Source organism: Ambystoma mexicanum, chromosome 2p (genome assembly GCF_040938575.1).
Source record: "Ambystoma mexicanum isolate Mex_15411 chromosome 2p, UKY_AmexF1_1, whole genome shotgun sequence".
NCBI classification, from domain to species: domain Eukaryota; kingdom Metazoa; phylum Chordata; class Amphibia; order Caudata; family Ambystomatidae; genus Ambystoma; species Ambystoma mexicanum.
Window position 1 is genome coordinate 1,294,853,728 of NC_090923.1, and position 19,377 is coordinate 1,294,873,104.

Genomic DNA, 19,377 nt, shown 5'->3' on the forward strand with positions numbered 1-19,377 from the left:
AGCTTGCGGAACCGCTGAACCAAATTCATAGGGTTTTCTGCCCCAGAGGATTTCCCTATGGTCTCTGCCACCCCTCGTTTCATTTGTAGTGTCAAAGTAGAGAGGCAGAGGCCATTTGGGAGTCTTTTCACCGTTGCATTGTGCTGCCTTTGTTCAGGTTAGTTCCTTTATTAATATCATATGAAATCCTGTTACTAAACCGTATTAAAAGTCATAACACCTTGGGCACACACGTGGTGCCGGACCACTCTGTCTCACAGCTTCGTTCTTTTGGACTACACGTCCCAGAATGCACATTCAAGGTTTTGTTCCCTCTTCGTCAGTTACAGGCACTTTTGGGATTTACACAATGTTCGTGACGCAACAGGTTATGCCGCCTTAACTTCCCTCGAGTCACAGGGTCTCCATCTTTTACCCTCAGAGATGAGGTGTTAGCAGGTCCTCAATAGGGATTCACTTGAGCTCGGGGTCCCAGCACCTGCACCTCAGTTTCTGGAACTCACCCAGTGAGTAAGCACTGATTTAAACACTACCAGAAAAGTGCAGCTGGAGTTCTGGTTCCCTGGGGCACGGCTCCCCTGCCACACTGTAGCCCCCTTTTGTACCCACAGGCCTCAGTGTCTTGGCAGTCCATCCCCCCCCTTCTGGCTTCCCAAGGTTCTCCCAGCTGCTGACTTCTCCTTCTGGTCTTCACGGTTCCTTCAGCATCCCCAGCTTGCTCAGCGTGTGCCTGGGTGTCTGACCTTTTATACTTTTTGAATGAGTTGAGTGGAGTCAGGTGTGGGTAGTCCCTCGATGCCTGACTCTGCCTGACCTCATTATCGGGACAACATGGAGACTGCCCATAGGAATCCATTGCCCATTGAGTCCCATGGGTAATACTCAGGACTCCCATCTGCCTCTAGAATGGAAGTAGGGATTGTGGGAGTTGTAGGTTTTCCTGAAGATCATGGAAAAACCATGTAGGTTTTTGTCGGGATGAAGGGGGTACATTTATTGTGATGGGTGAATGGATTTTCTATTGGGTTTTAATTTCCCTGGTCGTTTTCTCCTTTTTCTTACAAAAAGGTACTGGGGTATGATGGGAATCTGCTGACAATATCCCATGACAACTGAGGGGATGTCAGGTCGGGGTGTATCGCAACGGGGGGAATACCATGTGTCGCCCGAGGACATGTCTCCCATAGTCACCAAGGACCCCCTTGCCCAGGTGATCCTCCCTTGCGCTTCCGCCCCCAGGGTTGGGATCCAAGAGCGATGGCCCTCTTCTGGCCACCTCAACAAAGGATCCCCGGGAATAGCCTGGGAGAAACGCCTCAGATTTCTCCCAGAGTCCAGATGTTAGTGGCAGACATTGAAACTACATTAAAACAAAATAATGAAGTGGGCAGCAGGGGCTTCAAGTCCCCAAAATGCAAAGGGTAATAAAAGTGACATCACATATCTGATCTAATATATCAACATTCAAAATATTAACTTTGAGTTTAAACACCCTGCACATTGATTTAACTACCAAATTTTTTATTTAGTTATACCGTATTCCAACAGAGCATAGAATTAATTTCAATCAAGTGCTCATTTTACTAATCAGAAACCTCTTGATAAAATAACTTTCAGATATATAGCAACATCAATCACTTAGAAACATATGTCACAAATCTGGGCTATTTTCACCTTCTCCCCAGAGGGGAGACACCTCTTTGAGGCTGGGCAGGTGATCCTTCTAAGTAAGACCCTCCCTAGGGGTCTTGGAAAGTGGGACCTTACTGGGAGTAACTCCCCTCTTGGGGACAGGGACTCTCATTCCTGTAAGGAACTCCCTGCCTAGAGTACATTGTCTGCCTACATGGGAATTGGAAAGACTGCCGTTACTTCTGTTTTAGACTTTCCAAATAGCGAAATTTCTTCAATCTCTTTGGCTTCAGGTAATGCCTGAACTCCACAGTCAGAGGAGTGACACGCCCCTTTTTGTTTGTGATGGCATACATAAAGCAACAAGGAACTTGGAATGGAAGAGATAGAATCCTAAACAGAGGTGAACCTCTGCCGGGAGGATGTCCTGGAGGGGCAAAGCCATGCTAGACCGCAGTACTGTGAGGAGGTAGTTGATCGCTAGCAAGATGTCGGAAGGCTGGCATCCTGAACGGCCACAGAGTAGAAGTCGAGAGAGAGACCGAGACCGTGCAGAGACAGTCTCGCCTGTTGGCGCGAACACATAGAAGCAGTGGTGGGCCATGGGCCTGTTAACAGACGCTGAGACCAGAATGCAGTGGAGAGATTGGATCCCCGATCTCCGCAACAGAAGGGCACCAGCTGCCGAGCAGGGCCTAGCAAAGGAAGCAAACACTCCTCAAGAGGTAATGCCACTATGGAGGGCGAACAGCTGTAACCAAGCTGCGAAGCCTAAAAGGTTACAAGAGCCAGGAAAACCCGAATCGACAGACACCCAACCAAGGCCCCACTAAAGTAAGCCAACCAGAGGGCCAAAGGGTTTCGGGGAGCCCTGGAAAGAGAGACATTGTTATCCAAGGCTGGGAAAGCCTAAAAGGTTCCGGGAGCCAGGAACACCCGAACTGCAGACGCCCAACCGAGGCCCTGCTAAAACCGGCCTAATTGAGGAACAAAGGGTTTTGGGGAGCCCTGGAAATATACAGCATATCAGCATATAAAGCAAGACTTGGAACAGAGAGGATCAGGAGGGTTCACATGCCCAAACCAAAGAAAGGAACAGTTTCCAACACCAAATCAGAAATTGTGGCATTGTATTAAAAATACCCTTTTTCCACACAAAGAAGGGAATGTGGCAGAACTGTATAAAGATTTAAGACTGGCAATTCAAAGCCTGCAGAGAGGCTGTAACACCGCATTGTGAGACATTGAAGAACTTTAAAAAACCTCCTCTTGGAAAGAGATCCCAGTAGTTGGGCCAAGCAAAACCCCAGGATAGAGGCTATTGCTCAGGTCCATATTTGTGTTCTCTTTTTCTAAGTGGTAGGGCCAGATGGTATATAGTGTTTGGACTAAGAATTATTTCTTTTGGTCATTTGATGAGCAACATTAGTTTTATCTTGTTAAATGGGTAGGTTCCCTCATAGCGCTGGGGCTAGACTGGCTTTTTTATTATTTAAATGAACACCTGTGAACATGTCACATCTTAGTCCGACTCCTCCTTCTGGTTCACCACGCATGTTAAAACCTTAGACAATAAGGAGACACTCCCCCAATCCAACCCATTGTCCAAGGGTGCATTACAGCATCACATGGGTTAACCACTTGTCTCATGAAGCATATTAACAAATTGTTCTTCAGCTATTCAAGTTCACATAACTTGTGGGAGGTCCTATATCACATCATCGCCTCAGGTGGCCCAAACGAGTCCCTTTCTTATGATAGGATGGCAAGTCCACCAGGTTTCTTGAGACCTCTCAGGATGTTAAAACAGCAGCCTATACCTGGGTGCCCCGACATAGCGGTCATGGTTCCCTTTATTCTCTCAGACTCCTCAGTGCTTACCCACTGCACATCTGGCATTTTCCACAGTGGGCATCAGTTGGACAATCTACCATTTCCATCCCCATGTTGGTCAATTGGGAGGTGAGCCCCCCCCCTACACGTACACCATGTTTCAGTGGGGTACCAAACATTGCCTGGGTGAGCATATTCTAAGACATCACATCTTCACTCCCTTCTCTCAAGCCTCTGTGCACTGCCCTATGCCATACGATTGTCTCCGCCATTGCCCATCTCTGTAGGTCTCCCTACCATCCATTAATATCACAACCATCTGCCAGTTTCCAACCCCTCCCCATTGCATCTGGTCTGCTCGATCCTGGGAGCAAAGATATCCTATGTGGTGTCATGTATGTGTGGTGTGTTAGATACAGCTGTACAAGCTTGAACCTAGCCATCCTCGAGACCCATTTCGTGCAAAGGACTCCTCTCGTCTACTCTGCATCAGTAAACGTCTTGCCCAGGTCTGTCTCCCATCCCACACTTTCCCGTAACTCTGCTGTCCCCTGCTGGCCTAGCAATAACTCACACAGTCTGCTGTCGCCCTTCTGACATATCACATATAGTCTCCAAAGTCCTATCATTGTCGATACCAGTTAGCACCTCTGGCCATTTCTTCAAGACTTTCCGAGCCAACCGCATATGCATCAGAAAGTGCCCGGTGCAGACACCACTGTCGAGTTAGCATCTCAAAGTCCATTAGCTTCCCTTCCTGCAATAGGTCCCCTATTGTGGCCACCCCTCTGTCCTCCCATTGCGTTCTGATGGCCTTCCTCACCTCTCGGCCTCCACCCACTATCACTAACAACGGAATGTGTGAGAAATAGGGCCCCTGACACCTATTAGCTTCCAAGCTTTTTTCCACAGCTTCCTACCATGGGTTAGTAAGTGCGGTTCCTGCGATAAATTTCTTTCCCCTACCCAGAGTACCTCTTTTAAGTAACAGGATTCCACTCAAAGCTGTAGGAGCTGCGTGTCCAGCGATGTCTCGTCCACCAACCAATCGATAACAAACTGCAGCTGTCCCAAAACATAGTCTAGCTCAAAATCAGGCACCTTAATCCCTCCGTCGATATAATCCCTCTTGAGCATGCTCAGTGCAATCCTGTTTCTTCCGCCCCCCCACACCCCATAGGAATTCCCTAGTGACACTCTCTGCTCTCTGGAAGAACTCACTAGGAATGTCATACGGGAAATTCACCAGGGGGTACAGTATGCACGGGAGCGCCACCATCTTCATCAGGGCAGCTCTACCTGCCATTGACAGCGGCAAATTTCTTCCAGAATTGCATGGTCCTCTCGAGACCCTCCATTGCCCTCTGCGCGTTTTGTTCATGGGCATTTTACATGTTATGCCAGGTGTTTACCCACAGCTGTCCTTCGTCACTGTCCCCCAGGCCTCCCATCGTGAACAGGAAAGATTTTTCACGGCTGATCCGTATTCCAGAGAGCGCTGCGTATCTATCTAGGACATCTAGAACAAGAGGGACGTTATCCGCCGGCCTACTCAGATAAAGTAGCATGTCATCTGCATACAGTGATATGACACGTTTCACGCCCTTCACTGTGATGCCCGCCTCTGTGTATTCCATGCTCAGGAACACTGCCAGAGGCTCTAGAGCCAAGATAAACAACACGGGGAACAAGGAGCACCCCTGTATTGTACCCTTTCTCAGTTCCAAGCTATTCAAGACATGTTTCCCTGTCCGTACCCTCGCTGTTGGCGTTGTATAGACCACTCGCACCCATCTCAAGAAACCCGGCCTTAGGCCAAAGTGCCCCAGTGTTGTGTGCAGCCAGTCCCACCTGACAGAATCAAAAGCTTTCACATCGTCCATGGAGGCCACAGCGCATTCCTTGCCCGTTCGATTGTTTCTGTCTATCAAGTGATGAAGTCTCTTCAGGTACCAGGACATGCTCCTGCCTGGGACCTATCCCGTTTGATCCGGGTGCACCAGCACCCCTATCACCTTCTGGAGTCAATTTGCTGGGACCGCCGTAAGGATTTTGCAATCCGAATTTATCATGCAGCGCAAACTATAAGAGCCACATTTCAGAGCAGTCGCCCCAGATTTCTGGATTGGTACAATTATGGATTCCCGTAAGCTTTGCAACAATTCTCCCTTCTCGTAGGCTTCCCCAAACATCTCCAACAGTCTGGGCATTAGCGTCTCTGAGTATTCTTTATAAAATTCCCCCAGCAGCCCGTCTTCCCCCTGTGTTTTGCCGGTGGGTAGCGCCCTAATGACCTCTTGCGATTCCTCTGCTGTCAGTGGAGCATCTAACATGTCCACTTGCACCACATCAAGGCGTGGCAGCACAGTCTGCGACAGTGTTTCTTCCATTTTGTCACAATTACCCCCTCCTCCTGACAGTACAGGGTCTTAGCAAACACTGCGTTAATGTCTAATTGCGCCCTTCGCGTAATCATGTTATCCTCAATGCGCAGATCATGCCCCTTTCCTCCTGTCCACGACACAGCCACGCAAGTAACCTCCCTGGTTTTTTGCCCCCTTCATGTAGAGTCTTTGTATATTTTGCGTAATCAAACTTGCATAGCCTATCCCGGTGTGCCATGAAACGCTGTCGGAGCTGTATCAGCATCCCCACGTGACCCCCTTCCTCCATCTGCCTCCGTTCCGCTATCGATATCTCCTTCTTGGTGTCAGTAAGATCCCTCAGTAAGCTTTTCCTGATGCCACCCATCCTCCCTATTGCCTCTCCCCTTATTACCGCCTTCAAAGCTTCCCATTGTATACCCACGTTATCCACGATTCCCGTATTATTTCCCAAAAAATCTGTCTATGCCGTCCGCTATGTGCTCTCTAAATGTGTCATTGTTCAGTGCTTCAGCGCGCAATTTCCATACAGGAATCGGTGGCCTATGTGTAGTCCTCTGCCAAACAGTCACCAGTGGCGCATGATCTGAAAGTACCCTCGGCAAGTATTCTGTTTCAAACTCCCCCGAGTCTCTGCCCCGGTGAATAAATAATCAATACGTGTGTGCACATCATGTAGGGCTGAATAATGTGAGTACCCACGTGCCTGTCCATGCTCTAACCTCCATATATCTGTTAACCTCAGGTGTCCCAGTAGCCCTGCCAGGGTCTTAGCTGTAGGTGCTGGTTTTCAATATTTATCAGACCTATCAACGGAGGGGTTCAGCGTGTGGTTGAAGTCCCCCCCAATCCCAAATCCAAAGGGCCTCTCTATATGCAGACAAACGGGGGTTGAGAGAACTAAAAAAGGGACCAGCATCATGGTTGGGCGCATATGTGTTGACAATGCATACTTTGCGATTTTCAAAATAACCGTGCACCAATACCATCCATCCCTCGTTGTCCCGTTTACTCTCCAAAACCCAAAAGGGGACAGCAGGCGCCACCCAGTCCAAGACCCCCTGGCAAATGCAGAGTAAGGTGAGCCAACCAACTTCCCGCCCCACTTTTTAGCTAACATGCTGTGTCACAGCAGTGAGGTGAGTTTCTTGCAAGAGCACTATTCCAATTACCTTCATGCGCAAATACGTATGCACTCTTAGTCTTTTTATGCAGCTATTGAGGCCTCTTACATTCCAGGTGACTATTTTCACCTCGCTAGCCATCCTTCTCACTCGTCAGGCCCCCTAACTCCCCACAGGCCACACTCCACCCCAAAATATCATGCCCCCCCTCCCTCCGTCGCTTTTTTGGCTGCAAACTGCTGCGGACACCTTCAGGAATTCCAATAGTGTACCCCCGGGATCATCCCCCTTTCAACTGTGTAAAAATAAAAAAAACCTTAAACTTAGAACCAGCAACATTGGGGAATACCAACTTGCCTGCCCCGAAACCATGCAACAATGGCCCAATAGCCCCAGGCATATTCAGGCCCATCCACTTCTCCCGCCTCCACCCTCCCCTCCTCTGGCGATGTACAGCGGCGAGAACCTCCTAACTGGTCAATTCAGGTGCTGCGAGGTGTCTGACCGGCCAATCCGCTGACTTCCACCCTGGCGCCTGCTGAGTCCAGTTTACCCACAACATGCAGCAGTCTCCTCCCGCCACTTGTTCATATTTGAGGTTCCTGTCTTTACTCCCCATTAACCTATGTCGGTCGCCTCTACCAGACTTCCTCCGGAAGTGGCTTCTTGTCTCCCACGTAGCAGAGGCACGCTGATCATTGAGTCCATCCATGCCTGCCCTTCACTAGTGCTGTCAAAGAAGTGTGAAGTGCCAATGAGGAGCACTTTTAGCTTGGCTGGGAATATCAACATGTATTTCATGTTCGCCTGGTGCAGCCGTTCTTTCGTGGGAGCAAAGGCCGCCCTTTGCCTCTGTACTTTTATGGTGTAGTCAGGGTGCACTGCTATTTTGGACAAGCCCCTCTCAATCAACCCTCATTGCCTTGAGAAAGCTAAGATCGCCTCCCTGTCCCTGTAGTTTAGAAGCCTTGCAATCAAGGGTCTTGGTGGCGTGCCCGAGCGGGGGTCTCCTGGCCAGAGAACGATGGGCTTGTTCCACTGTGAAGCCCCCAGCGACAGGTTCCCCACCCTGACTTCCTCTAGGAGCATGTTTTCCACATATGTCGTGGGGTCTCTCCCTTCCGCCCCCTTGAATAGGCCGAGTATTCAAATGTTATTGCGCCGGGCTCTCCCTTCTGCGCCATCGGCCCTACTTTCTAGCGCTGCCACCATGAACTTCAATTCCCGGACCTCCGACGGACGGGGTTACCACCACTTCCTGCTTGTTCTCCTCTACTTGCGTTTCCACCGACTGTACTCTCTCCGCCAGCCCCCTTACATCCTGCCTCAGGAGCCCTACATTCATTTGCGCTTCATCAATCCCCCTCTCTAGGGTCATTTGGAGTTTGGCTATAGCTTTCAGGATCTGGTTTTCATCCGTTTTCCCATTCGGCTGCACGGACGTACTGCCATGTGAGGACTCGCCACCTTCCTCCTCTTTGCAAGTGAATGCCTCCATTTTAGTCTGCTCGGCCTTGTCCTTGTGCTGCCCATTCCCCCCACACGGCAGTCCAGGGTGGGTGCTGTGCTGTCTTCCAGTCAGCCTGCCTATGAGGGAGCTGAGGGGGGGTGGGGGTCTGCAGCCGGTACATCGCGTCCGCAGTCACTTCCCTTTGGGCGCGCTCCAACCTTGTGTGCTATTATGCCACTCCGCACCTTCTCTTCTTGAATGCCAGCACGGCCCTCATTGTGAGCTTTCTGTTTGTTATCCTCACTGCCGGGGCAGGCTCCTCAACTGTTTCCCTCAGAGTGAACCGGTGTGCCCTGGGTGGCCAGGGGGCTTCTCCCAACTCGGAGACCCCCGCATCTGCTGGGGTGACACCCAGGGTCTGCTTTGAGATCTGCAGTCCAGCTACCGCTTCCACTCCTCAGGCGCTTTACAGTGCTGCTGTCACTGTGGTGGGTTACCTCGGGGTGGGTCTTTTTTTACTTTATTCTGCCGCGACTCGTTGTGTCCCCCAGACTGGGCCCTGTAGGATGGGTTCAATCTGCACCCCTTGAGGCAGTTTGCCACTGCGGCCTCAGCGCCTCTGCCCTTCAGTAAGGCGGCTGTCGGCCCACTCCACTCTCAGGGCCAAGCCCTGTTCCTGGGGGCAGCGGGCACCCGCTCCGCTATCGCCGTCAACGCGTCACCCAGTGCATCCGCGGGGTCGTCGCTCCTCTCCACGGAACGTCAGCACCTCCAGCGTGTCTTGTGCTTGCTTTATATGCAGCTGTTTGAAGAGGGAGAGCGTTCTGGTCTGCCGGAGGGGGGGGGTACCTGCTTCAGCGCCCGCTTTCTGCTTCACCTGGCACTGCGGCAGGGCATATCTAGCAGGCACCGCCATCTTGCCCGCATTACTGACGGACAACGCAAGGCTGTTTTCTGGCCGTCCGGTCTCAGTTTCAGGTCAGCCGCTTTCTCACTGGACTCAGGCCACCTTCCGACGCCAGCACTTTGTTGTCTGTTGTCTCAGGCATTCGTTATTATTGACTTCTTGAAGCGTATCAATGTATGAATCTGGCGGGAGCAGCAGAGGTCTGCTGCCTACTCCATGGCTGCTGGCCAACACAATTAAAGTTTTATATAAAAAACAGTCGATTAATATAAACAATAAGGCACACTGTTAAATATTTGCAAGGTTAGTAAGTACTAAACACAATAACACACGTAAAACACAATTGCAAGTTTCTTAACTAATAGCATAGGTATAGTAGCTTTCAGAATAATTTATACAGTAACACATCTCTTAGTAAAACCATCTGAAACATATATGCAAACTTTTCCAACTTATAACCTTTCATAACTTTGTTCTAACATGACTTAAAGAGTCCAACCCTAGCTTATGTCACAATGTTTAGAGGGACTCTAAGCCACCAGTGGTTAGGAGTTGAGTGGTTAGGAGTTGAGCAGGATACAGTGTTCAAGGATCAAAAGTAGCAGAGTTCAACAGGATCTCTTCTGGGTTTGCAGGTAGGTAAAGTTAGGTTTTTCAAGTCAAGGAAGCCTAAGGTTTTCCTTGTGAAGTTGCCTCAAGCACCAGTGTCCTAAGGCAGGAGAGAGTACAGTGAGTTGTCCACCCCAATGTATCTCTATGGGAGTCCTGGAGGGGTGCAGGAGATGGCTATCTACAGCCCCCAGGAATACAGGATCAGTAAACAAAGCTGCAGGTATGTTTTACAAGGAGCAGGACAGTACCTTAAAATGAAGAACTTGTTGCTGCAGGACGGCACCAATGGAGAGGCAACAGCAGACCCGTCACAGGTTTCTCGGTCTTGGTGACAGAAGAAAGGGAATTTGGTGGATCAGGTGACAGCTCTCTTGCAGATGGATGCCCAGCAACAGATCCTTTCGGTTCTGGCTTGTTGGTGCCTTTTTCTAGGTTCGGGTGAAGGATGGATGTTGCGACAGACTCTTCTCCTTTTCTTGGTCCTTGTCTCGTGTGAGGGGACTTTGGGGAGCTGGATCGAGTCTCTGCAGGTCAAGAAAGATTCCCAAAAAAGTTCCAGGCGGATTCGTTCTTTGGGTTGACGATGCAGAGCACAGGGCCCCGGGTATTGGTGAATTGCAGGCCGTGGAGGTCGATGCTCTTCCAGGGAGGGCGCAAAAAGCAGTTTGTCTTGGGACTGGTTGGACACACCAGTCCAAGGGAGGAAGTCTCGTTCGGATCTTCCCTGTCGCTCAGAAGTGGAGGTCGGGACAGCAACTGTACTCAGCGGTCTCTGGCAGTCGCTAGAAGTAGCTGGCATCTTCTTCCTTCGAGCTTCTTCTTCATATTCCTATGTTCCATTGGTGGACTGAGTTTCTGCTCCAGGATTTCGGAATTAATGCACGAACACTGACTGAGCCCAACAATCCTATCCCATCCCATGCAACATTCGAAACTTGGGGGTGGCTGTCCAATGGGGACAGCCATCCTCCCAGTCAGAACTGGATTCTCTCAGGAACTCTGCAGAGCAAAGAACTGGGGTGTTTCGGTTGACCATCCCCACTTCCTGTCCTGCCAGTCACTCAAAGAGCCTTTCCGGGCTTTCCAAAGGATGCCCAGTGAAGACAAAGTAACTAGAGGAACCTTGCCCACCCAGGTAGGCAGAAGAAGATCTACGAAAGGACAAGCCATCTTGTTCAGGACTTAAAAAAGTACAGCCACCGTTTTGGGTCAATGGTGACAGCCTGCGATAAAAGTTCACAAAAAGTAGTGTGAAAGGTACACAGCCACCATCCTGAAAAGAGTGACCAAAAAGCTACTGGAGAAGGGAGAAAAGGGAGACCATGTTTCCCCTCAGCATTTCACATAAGGTGGAATGTGCTCTTCTCACAAAAGAAAGTACAGATTGGATAAAAAGTATCCCCCCTGCCTCGGTAACGGTACTACCCAAATTAGTTTCTAACTGACCGTATGGTAAATCTGAACGAGTTCGGCCAGTACCATTCGATCGTTTGGAAACAATCAATTTGGGTAATCACTACCAAACATGGGGAGCAGGGGTGTCCTCCGCTTCCCATGTTTAGTAGTGATGGCCTTTGGGGATAGTAGGGGTGTCCCTGGCTTCCGGAGGTTTGGAAGCGGGGGACGGGAAAGAAAAAAAAAAGAAAAGCTGACCCTGCAGCGTTGGATCCGACCTGTGTAGGAGGGACGTATATGATGCTGCAGAGTTACAAGATGAGTGGATGACGAAAAGGTAAGTAGGGTGAAGGTGGGGGAGTGTATGGGGGTAGGTGTTTTTGTTTTTTTTTGGTGGATTTGGACTTGGTTAAACTGGTTTTGCGGCCGAATTGTCCACGGTAAATTCGGCTGTGATCAATTGTGCCTCGGCCAAACCGTATACATCCTCTGTAATAGGGTGTTAACCAAGGGAAAATAAAGGAACATTACAGTGGAAGCTTCTAGAGCTTTCAGTAACACTGCACAGAAAGTGCTGTGTGCTACTTCAGTAAAATGTCGATGCCAGAAAAGGAGGAGGAAAGGATGAATCCAAAACAATATACCAAAAAGAGGTAAAAAGGGTTCCCAAGATCTGAGTGAAAGAATGAGTGAGTGTGGAAAAAGGTTCCCACTCAGGAGAATATGACAAAAATCCAAGAATCCAGCAAAAAGTGCTGGAGGACTCACAGGTGGAACATCTCTTGAGTTTTAACATGTTCTGGGCAGTAGCTTTTTAATATGCCTCTAATTTTGTGAAGAGTAATTCCCGTGGCATAGAAATCCGACTGTCTGGCCATGCTGCATTATGGGCTGCGTTAACACTTTCAATCCATCACTTGTTTTTAATCTATGACTCAAAAGGATGATAGTTACAAACTCCCATCAACGTATACCCACTGTGTTCCAATTTAAAGACTATGAAAAGGGACACATAACAACCCAGACATTGCTGCCACTAATGATTTCCGATTTCCCATCATGCTCACTTCATTCACTTAGCTTTTACGAGCCTTCATGTGCTCTGCACCCTGTTGAATGTGAGCTCTAACTACAATTCCATTTTTGCAACATCCCACAAATGACCTCTCTAAATTACTAAGGTGCAACCTCACATGCCCATTTATTGCTGTCATATGCCAGTCACGGCCTCAAATATCTCCGAAATAATGCCACACCAGCTCCACTCACAACCACTTTTGAAGGGACTCCATTGATGCATTTTCCCCCAGCTACGAGCCTAATCACCTGCACTGCTTCTTCCAGACGTTCCCTCCTCCCAGACCACTTTGGTAATTTCCTGCTGTTGTGGTCAGGGTGCGGAGCGGAATTCCAACTCTCGGTCCCTCTCCTAGCTTCTCTTCAGCCATTCGAAAGCTTGTGAGAGATGTTGAGGTTCAAAGCATGTGGCCTGGGTTCTCAAGATGTCTTATTACTTTCGGTTAATGGCACTACTCATAGGATCCTTGAACCAAGGATGACCAGGGCAGCACAATCAGGGTGTTGAAAGATGTTGACAATTACTGTGCCTACAACCTCCAAATGACATCCATGGCAGCTATAGGGGGCTGATTGCTAAGCTGTAACCTCCTCTTTAACTGATCTTAATGCATTATATTGAGCAGGCCAAAGTAGCTGCTGAGTTTGATATGGACTGCTGAACATGCTTGCCAGAAGGGTGCATTCAGTCTTCCTTGGGTCTGGGCTACATATAATATATTCCACTTGCACTGCACTCAACAAGGAGAGCACGTGTTTGTAGTTTTCAAGCCCTACATGTTGCTTAATAATGACTAAGAAGCCAAAGTCATATAATACGTGGGTTTGTTAAATTCACTTGCTGACTTCCTGAACTAGGTTTACGTCAAATAAAATAAAATACAAATAAATAAAATGTATAAGGGGGCATGACATTGGGGCACTCACTTAATGACCCCTCTTGCCCCTATGGTGGATCAAAATGTGGGACATCCTTATCGCGGAGAAGGTGACGGCGGCAAAGGCAGGGACCCTCCATCGCTTTCAGAATGTGTGGGGCCCTTTTCACGACTATGATCTAAAATTCCCGGCTCTCACATATAAGCCTCAACAAGCTAAGCGGTTTCTGGATAGCAGAGACTCCTCCAAGAGGGGGTGTGAGGCATGGGGGCAAGGGGGAGGGGTTGACGCCCAGGTTTGTGACTAGGGTGGTCGTGCGGGAGGGGGGCGGGTGTGCTCATGATGTGATTAATGGTGATCGAAAGGCCACAGTTATGTACAACTGTATTTGTTTCCTGCCTTGTTTAAAATAAACATATTTAAAAAAAGAGAAACACAAAACTTTACATATTAATCAGAATACATATCTTGAACTCCCCTGTCTTAAGATGGAGGAGACAAAACCTAAAGTAATAGTGTTCTCGATGTTGCCTCATTCTCTATAAAATTCCCCATTTCAGTTTTTCATAAGGGTTTCACCCATCTGGCTTGAGATTTTGAAATGTTTGTTGGGCTTCCCCAGTCACCAATGGCATGATGTTGATGTTGATTCCGATAACATATAGCATTTCTGGCCACTTTATCAAAATTAGTGAAGAACTTGCAGGCTCTTGCTCCATTCACAGTTTTTGTATGAGGGCTGGAGGGATAGCCAGTTGTTCTCATTTCTCCCTGACTACACCCTCTAGTGCTGACAATGTTTCTTGATGCTGACAGCTGATGGCTAACTAGCCATCCACCAGTGCTCTTAAGAGGTCCACCATTTTTGTATGTTCAAGGCTTCTAGTAGTTTGTTTACCCGCATGGACTGACAGGAGTATTGGCTCTTCTTCCTCAGCTGAGCTGGTAGGGTCCCTCCACTTCCCGAAGACACTGGCTTTGGGGAGAGCTATGACCGTGATACCTGGATGTGGGCGTGTAACCAAATGCAATAAATAAATAAATAAGAGCATGTAATCAACTCCCACTACATTGAGCCCTTCTCCACTGACTGGTTTTCTCTCAGGCCTTGCATATCTGCTCCATAAAACTTCATCTGATCCCCTCTGCCAGGATAGTGCTTTCCTCAGGTCAGATTACCTGTGCTGAATGGTTGTCAGACTTTGCCACTTCCAAGGAGTGTTCCGATCCTTCAGTTACTGGATAAAAGCTCAACAGCTCCAACTCCACTCTTATCTCCCAGACTTCTCTGACCCAGGCATCTGTACTGCCAGTTACTCACTCAGGAGTCTCCTGCTTTAGATATCTCCTCTCGTATACCTTGGCAAGGCTGACCTTTGTGTAGGAATGTGCAGGATACCACTTCTGACACCACATGATCCAGATGGCCCAAAAATCACTCCAAAAAAAGTTCCTCGGGGTCTTTCTAACTTTCTCTTCTTTAACCAGTTGTTAGTGGTTTAAAGATATAATGGAATTGTGCCTTGCAGATTCCTGCTTGATTCATCCTGTTACGTACATGCTCACTCTTTCCTCTTCCTACCCTCTTATCTTCTCCTCTCTTCCCTCCATCTCCCCCTATCTCTGTCCACTCCTCCCTCTGCTTTCTGTCCCTCTGACTTACCTCACTTGCCTCCACCCTTCAATGTTACTTCCTACCTAGATGGCAATATTTTCTCTTAATCCTGTACAACTTCCTCCTACCCACTACCACTTCCTCCTCCACAATATTACTCCCTCTTCCACACTGCTATTATTCTCTCCCCACACTACTACTCATACACTCGCCTTTCAATTCTGCCATACTCTTCACAGTCACTCCTTACACTGATTCTCCCAATTCCACTTGTCACACTAACACGCACACTCTGCAGTACCACTTTCACTCACTAGCCAATACCTTTCCTTCTCCAGAAATCAACTCCACACTCTGCCGCTACTTTGTCACTCCTGCTGATCTCTTTGTTGTACACCTCCTCCTCCAATTACCTTATCGAAAAACTCACACTTGCTTTCTGTTGCCCCTCTGTTCAATATGCACCCATCCCATTCTCTAAGTTGGCCCTCTGTCCCAGGCTAATCTGGCCCTTTCTTAATTTCTTACACATGCACCACAGTTTGCAAATGGCAAAAATTACAAAGATGGGGGTAAGCCTAATTGACAAAAGAACTGTAGAATGTTCCTTGGATTCTGCTTCATTGTGTTGTGTTGCTGTTTGTGTATGTGGTCATTGTTAATCACATGAACCTGATATAAGAGGTAGGACACAGTTTTAGCTTAATACAGAGAAGTTTCACAATAAGTAAAATTATTAAAGTTAGACAATTTGTATTAAAGAAAAATTGATGTTTTCAGGATGAAGACCAGTCTATGTACGGCAGTCTTTTTTTTCAAATGTTTTTTTTTACATGTGCGCACAGAGGAGATCTTCAGATTTTGACCGATGTAAATAAAATGTGGAACTCTACAGATGTTGTAACTAAAAAGAACTGACGTTGACTTTGAGCAAATATTTTCTAAATGCAGGCTGGCCATTTCTCAGCAGTCAGATGCTTGTCACTGATTGTTGTATTTTGGTGGAAAATGTATTGTAGAAAATGTTTGGAATTGCACAGGGGTGCCTTTGAAGAAGCCCATTTAGATTTAGCTAGCAACCAATAATCACTTTATGTTCAAAGCTATGGGCAGTCTGGGTGTTTTTGTAATGCCTTTGTATATGCTGTGCACCCATAGCATTGGTAGTCATAAGGTAATAGCATTTGTTTTAATGTCAGATGACAATGTACTCTTTTTATTTATTTTTATTTTACAGCTGGTTTATCATCATATTCACCACGATTGCCATTGTGGTCGTTTTTGATCCTCTGGGGAAGAAAAGAGCTGTATATTTTGCTGGGAATGAGCATCACGACTTGCAAAGCAGTCAGTCTAGTCAGGTTTTTTATAATGTCAAGAAGGCTACGACAAGAGTTTGGGAAAGCCGAATACGACTGCTCTGTTTTTGCATTGGCCAAGATAATGACAATCAAGCAGCATTTTCAAGTATTGCGCAGCTACTGTCATCCTTCTTTTCGGTAAGCTAAAATGTTGTACTGTATACTGTGTAGTTGTTGCTTTGATTCCACTGCAAACATTTAGAAATACTCTTTTAATTCTCCACTCCTGACTACTTGTTTACTTTCATTAAAAGTCAATTATTTCCTATGCAGTTAGAGTAAATAGGGTGGATTTAAATCATCCAAAATCAATGAATTGAACCCATGTCTTGGTTGATTTCTTGCATGGTTTGTAATGCTGGAATACTATTTGGCGGTGTTCCCATTTGTTAATAATCTTTGGCTCACCTATTTGCATCCATCACATCTTGTAAAATGTCTTTGTGACTTGCTCTGAATGCACTATAGGAGGCCTCTTTTTATTCAAAGGTGCATATCTACAAGCTGTAACCTTTTTTTTCTTCTTTTTTACAAACTTTATTTTGTGCTGCAAAAGCATCAATTGCCTGCTGACTCAAACAATCTTATTTGGCCTCATAATGTAACTGTGGCTTACTTTTGGTTAATAACTAATATCTTTACACAGGATGCAAAAGGTGCACTCTTTGCGACAAATATATGGTGTACTGTGTGTATTTATAGAATTGAGGTGGCAAGTATCTATAAGATTGCAACTTGAATATTTGCCCATTGTTTAGATGTATGTTTTTATCTTGCTGGATAAAAGGCTTAGTTCCTAAACTTTAGTAAAGCCTTATTAAAAAAGAAATGTGAAGCTTAATTGAATTGCAATTTGAGATGATGTCTTGGAGTACACCTAAAGGTTTGTTTTTGCCCTCATTGAGAAGATTGTGATGGCACCCTATAATAATCCACCAGAGTGTTTTTAATTCAATGGAATGGCTTCTTGCTGTGTTTCTATAACATGTTACAACGTAAAGAATACTTACTTTTTGGGAAAATGTTTACTAGTTTAAAAAATAAAAAAATACCAATACAGCCAAATGACAGCTATCTTTTAATCATGTGAGGGTGTGTATTTTATTCATATATATATTTCTGAGTCTCGTGGATCTGCTTTGAATCACATGCTGTGCATAGGTCGACATCTAGTGGTAGGTGCTTTGAGAAACCTGAAGGTGTCTCCCCCGCTAGTTCCCAGGGATCTGTCATTCAGGTGGCCAGGACACGGCCATCGCTTTTGGATCCAGTTCCTGGGGGTGGACCAGTGTGGGATGATCACCTAGATGGGGGGGTCTTCGGGGAGTGGAAGTGGGACACCGGATGGCGAGATGCAGTATCCCCTTCCCTGTAACGCCTTTACCTTGAAACACTTGTATATAGGCGCGTTATAAATGCCATATCATACCCCATCCTACCTGGTAGGATACGCAGGGTTTCGGCCCCCTTCCCTCTTTTCCGACATGAACACATTCTTACGGACAACTCACTGTGAGGGAAAATGGACTAACACCCGAGCCGTATACCTGACATGTCCCACTACAATGGTCAGGCAGGGTCAGGCAGTTACTGATCATTACACCAACCTGACTTCCATCACACTTCCCCACACGGATAAAAGGCGGAGCACGAAAGCACGCTCTCAGCAAGGCAAAGCACACGAGGAAGCAGCAGTTCCAAGATGGCAGTTTAATGCAGAAGACTGGCAGACCGAAGAGGATTTCAAGGAGGGAAATACCCTTGACCTTTTCACCGACAGACCGTTACTTTCATGAGCCTTCAAAAGCAGGAAACGCAAGACCTTGAATTAAAGCTAAAGAATCCTACATTGTATGTCGGAGGTACTCGGGGCTCTCCCGCGTCGATAGTCAAGGCGGGGAGAAGCGTTTGCCGCTGTGGTACTGTCCTTGGCTCCTACAACAAAGTAGCACCAGTGAAGTCAACACAGACAGTGAGTTGAAGAGACTGATACCAGACCGGTCTGTGTAGAAATCAAGGTTGCAAGCGACAACGGTGTATGAAGAAGATTATTAAGACAGCAGATGAGTGAATGAACTTTGAAGCTAAAATATGATACCGTAGACAGAAAACGTCTGTTAGGTATCCAACCGAAAGGGTACGAACGTTAAAAGAAAGAGAACTGTGAAATTGAAGTGGTCCTGCAGCGGGTCAAGCCAAACCCTGTGCACATTCGAAAGTCTTTGATACTTGACTCACGAGTCACCCAAAAAGGAAGAACCTACAAACATTGTGCAATTGTCACGACCCTCGCCCAAAACCCCCTCTGGGTAACCCATGGGCCAGGTGGAGTCAGGACTCAGGCCTCTAGAGCCTGGCATCCTCTTCAAAAGCCCTCATGGGGCCAGTCCTGGCGCCTATGGAGCCAGGCTCATACACCATGAACAACAATGTGCTTGGGAACTACTTTATTGTATTGTCAGCCAACATGGATGCATCCACATAGCTTGGTTCCTAAGAACCAAGCTATGCGGTCTAGTGTTTTGGGTGTGGCAGGCCTGGAACTACTTTCCCTGGTACTACTTTACCTGGGCTATATAAACCACACCCTGACTGCAGAACATGCTTCGTGTTACTTTGCAGTTTGCAACGTGATGCTCACCGTGTCCAGCTATTCCCTCGAACCTCGGAGAAGCAGAACCTGCAAGGAGACAAAAGGAACATCATTAGCAGCAGCATCTTACCTGCAGTCTTCATCTTTAAACACTCACAGCTACTGAGAACAGCTTCCTCGAATCTACACGCCTCCTGGACAGAACGACCTGAAAGAGGAAGATAGAGGCAACATTAAAGAAAGCTGTAGAGACATTTACAAATTACGAACTACTCAAAAGGCTTACCTGGCTGGTCGCCTCTCGGCTGGCACCACTCCGGACATTCCACTTGCGCTGAAGAACACTGCCACCTACAAGGAAGGAAAACACAGGTTAGCAAAGGCAAGACTTTGCAGCGCGCCGCATAGCGCTTACTTACCGCATCATAGCACTCTTAATCCGCCATCATTTACCAGTGCGGCTCAACCAAGCCAGTTGGCCGTGCTGAAGCTCTGCATACCTAAGGGAGAAAAAA

The 19,377-nt window shown here is 47.4% G+C and overlaps 1 protein-coding gene across 2 annotated transcripts in view; it reads left to right on the forward strand.

Annotated features, from left to right (window-relative positions):
* The window catches only part of DAGLB (diacylglycerol lipase beta), a 948,044-nt gene that overhangs the window by 298,043 nt on the left and 630,624 nt on the right, over positions 1–19,377 (forward strand). For both annotated transcript variants that reach the window (XM_069645622.1, XM_069645623.1), the window contains exon 4: positions 16,146–16,407. In XM_069645622.1, coding sequence (XP_069501723.1) covers positions 16,146–16,407 — 262 coding nt within the window. The remainder of the gene's footprint in view (positions 1–16,145; positions 16,408–19,377) is intronic.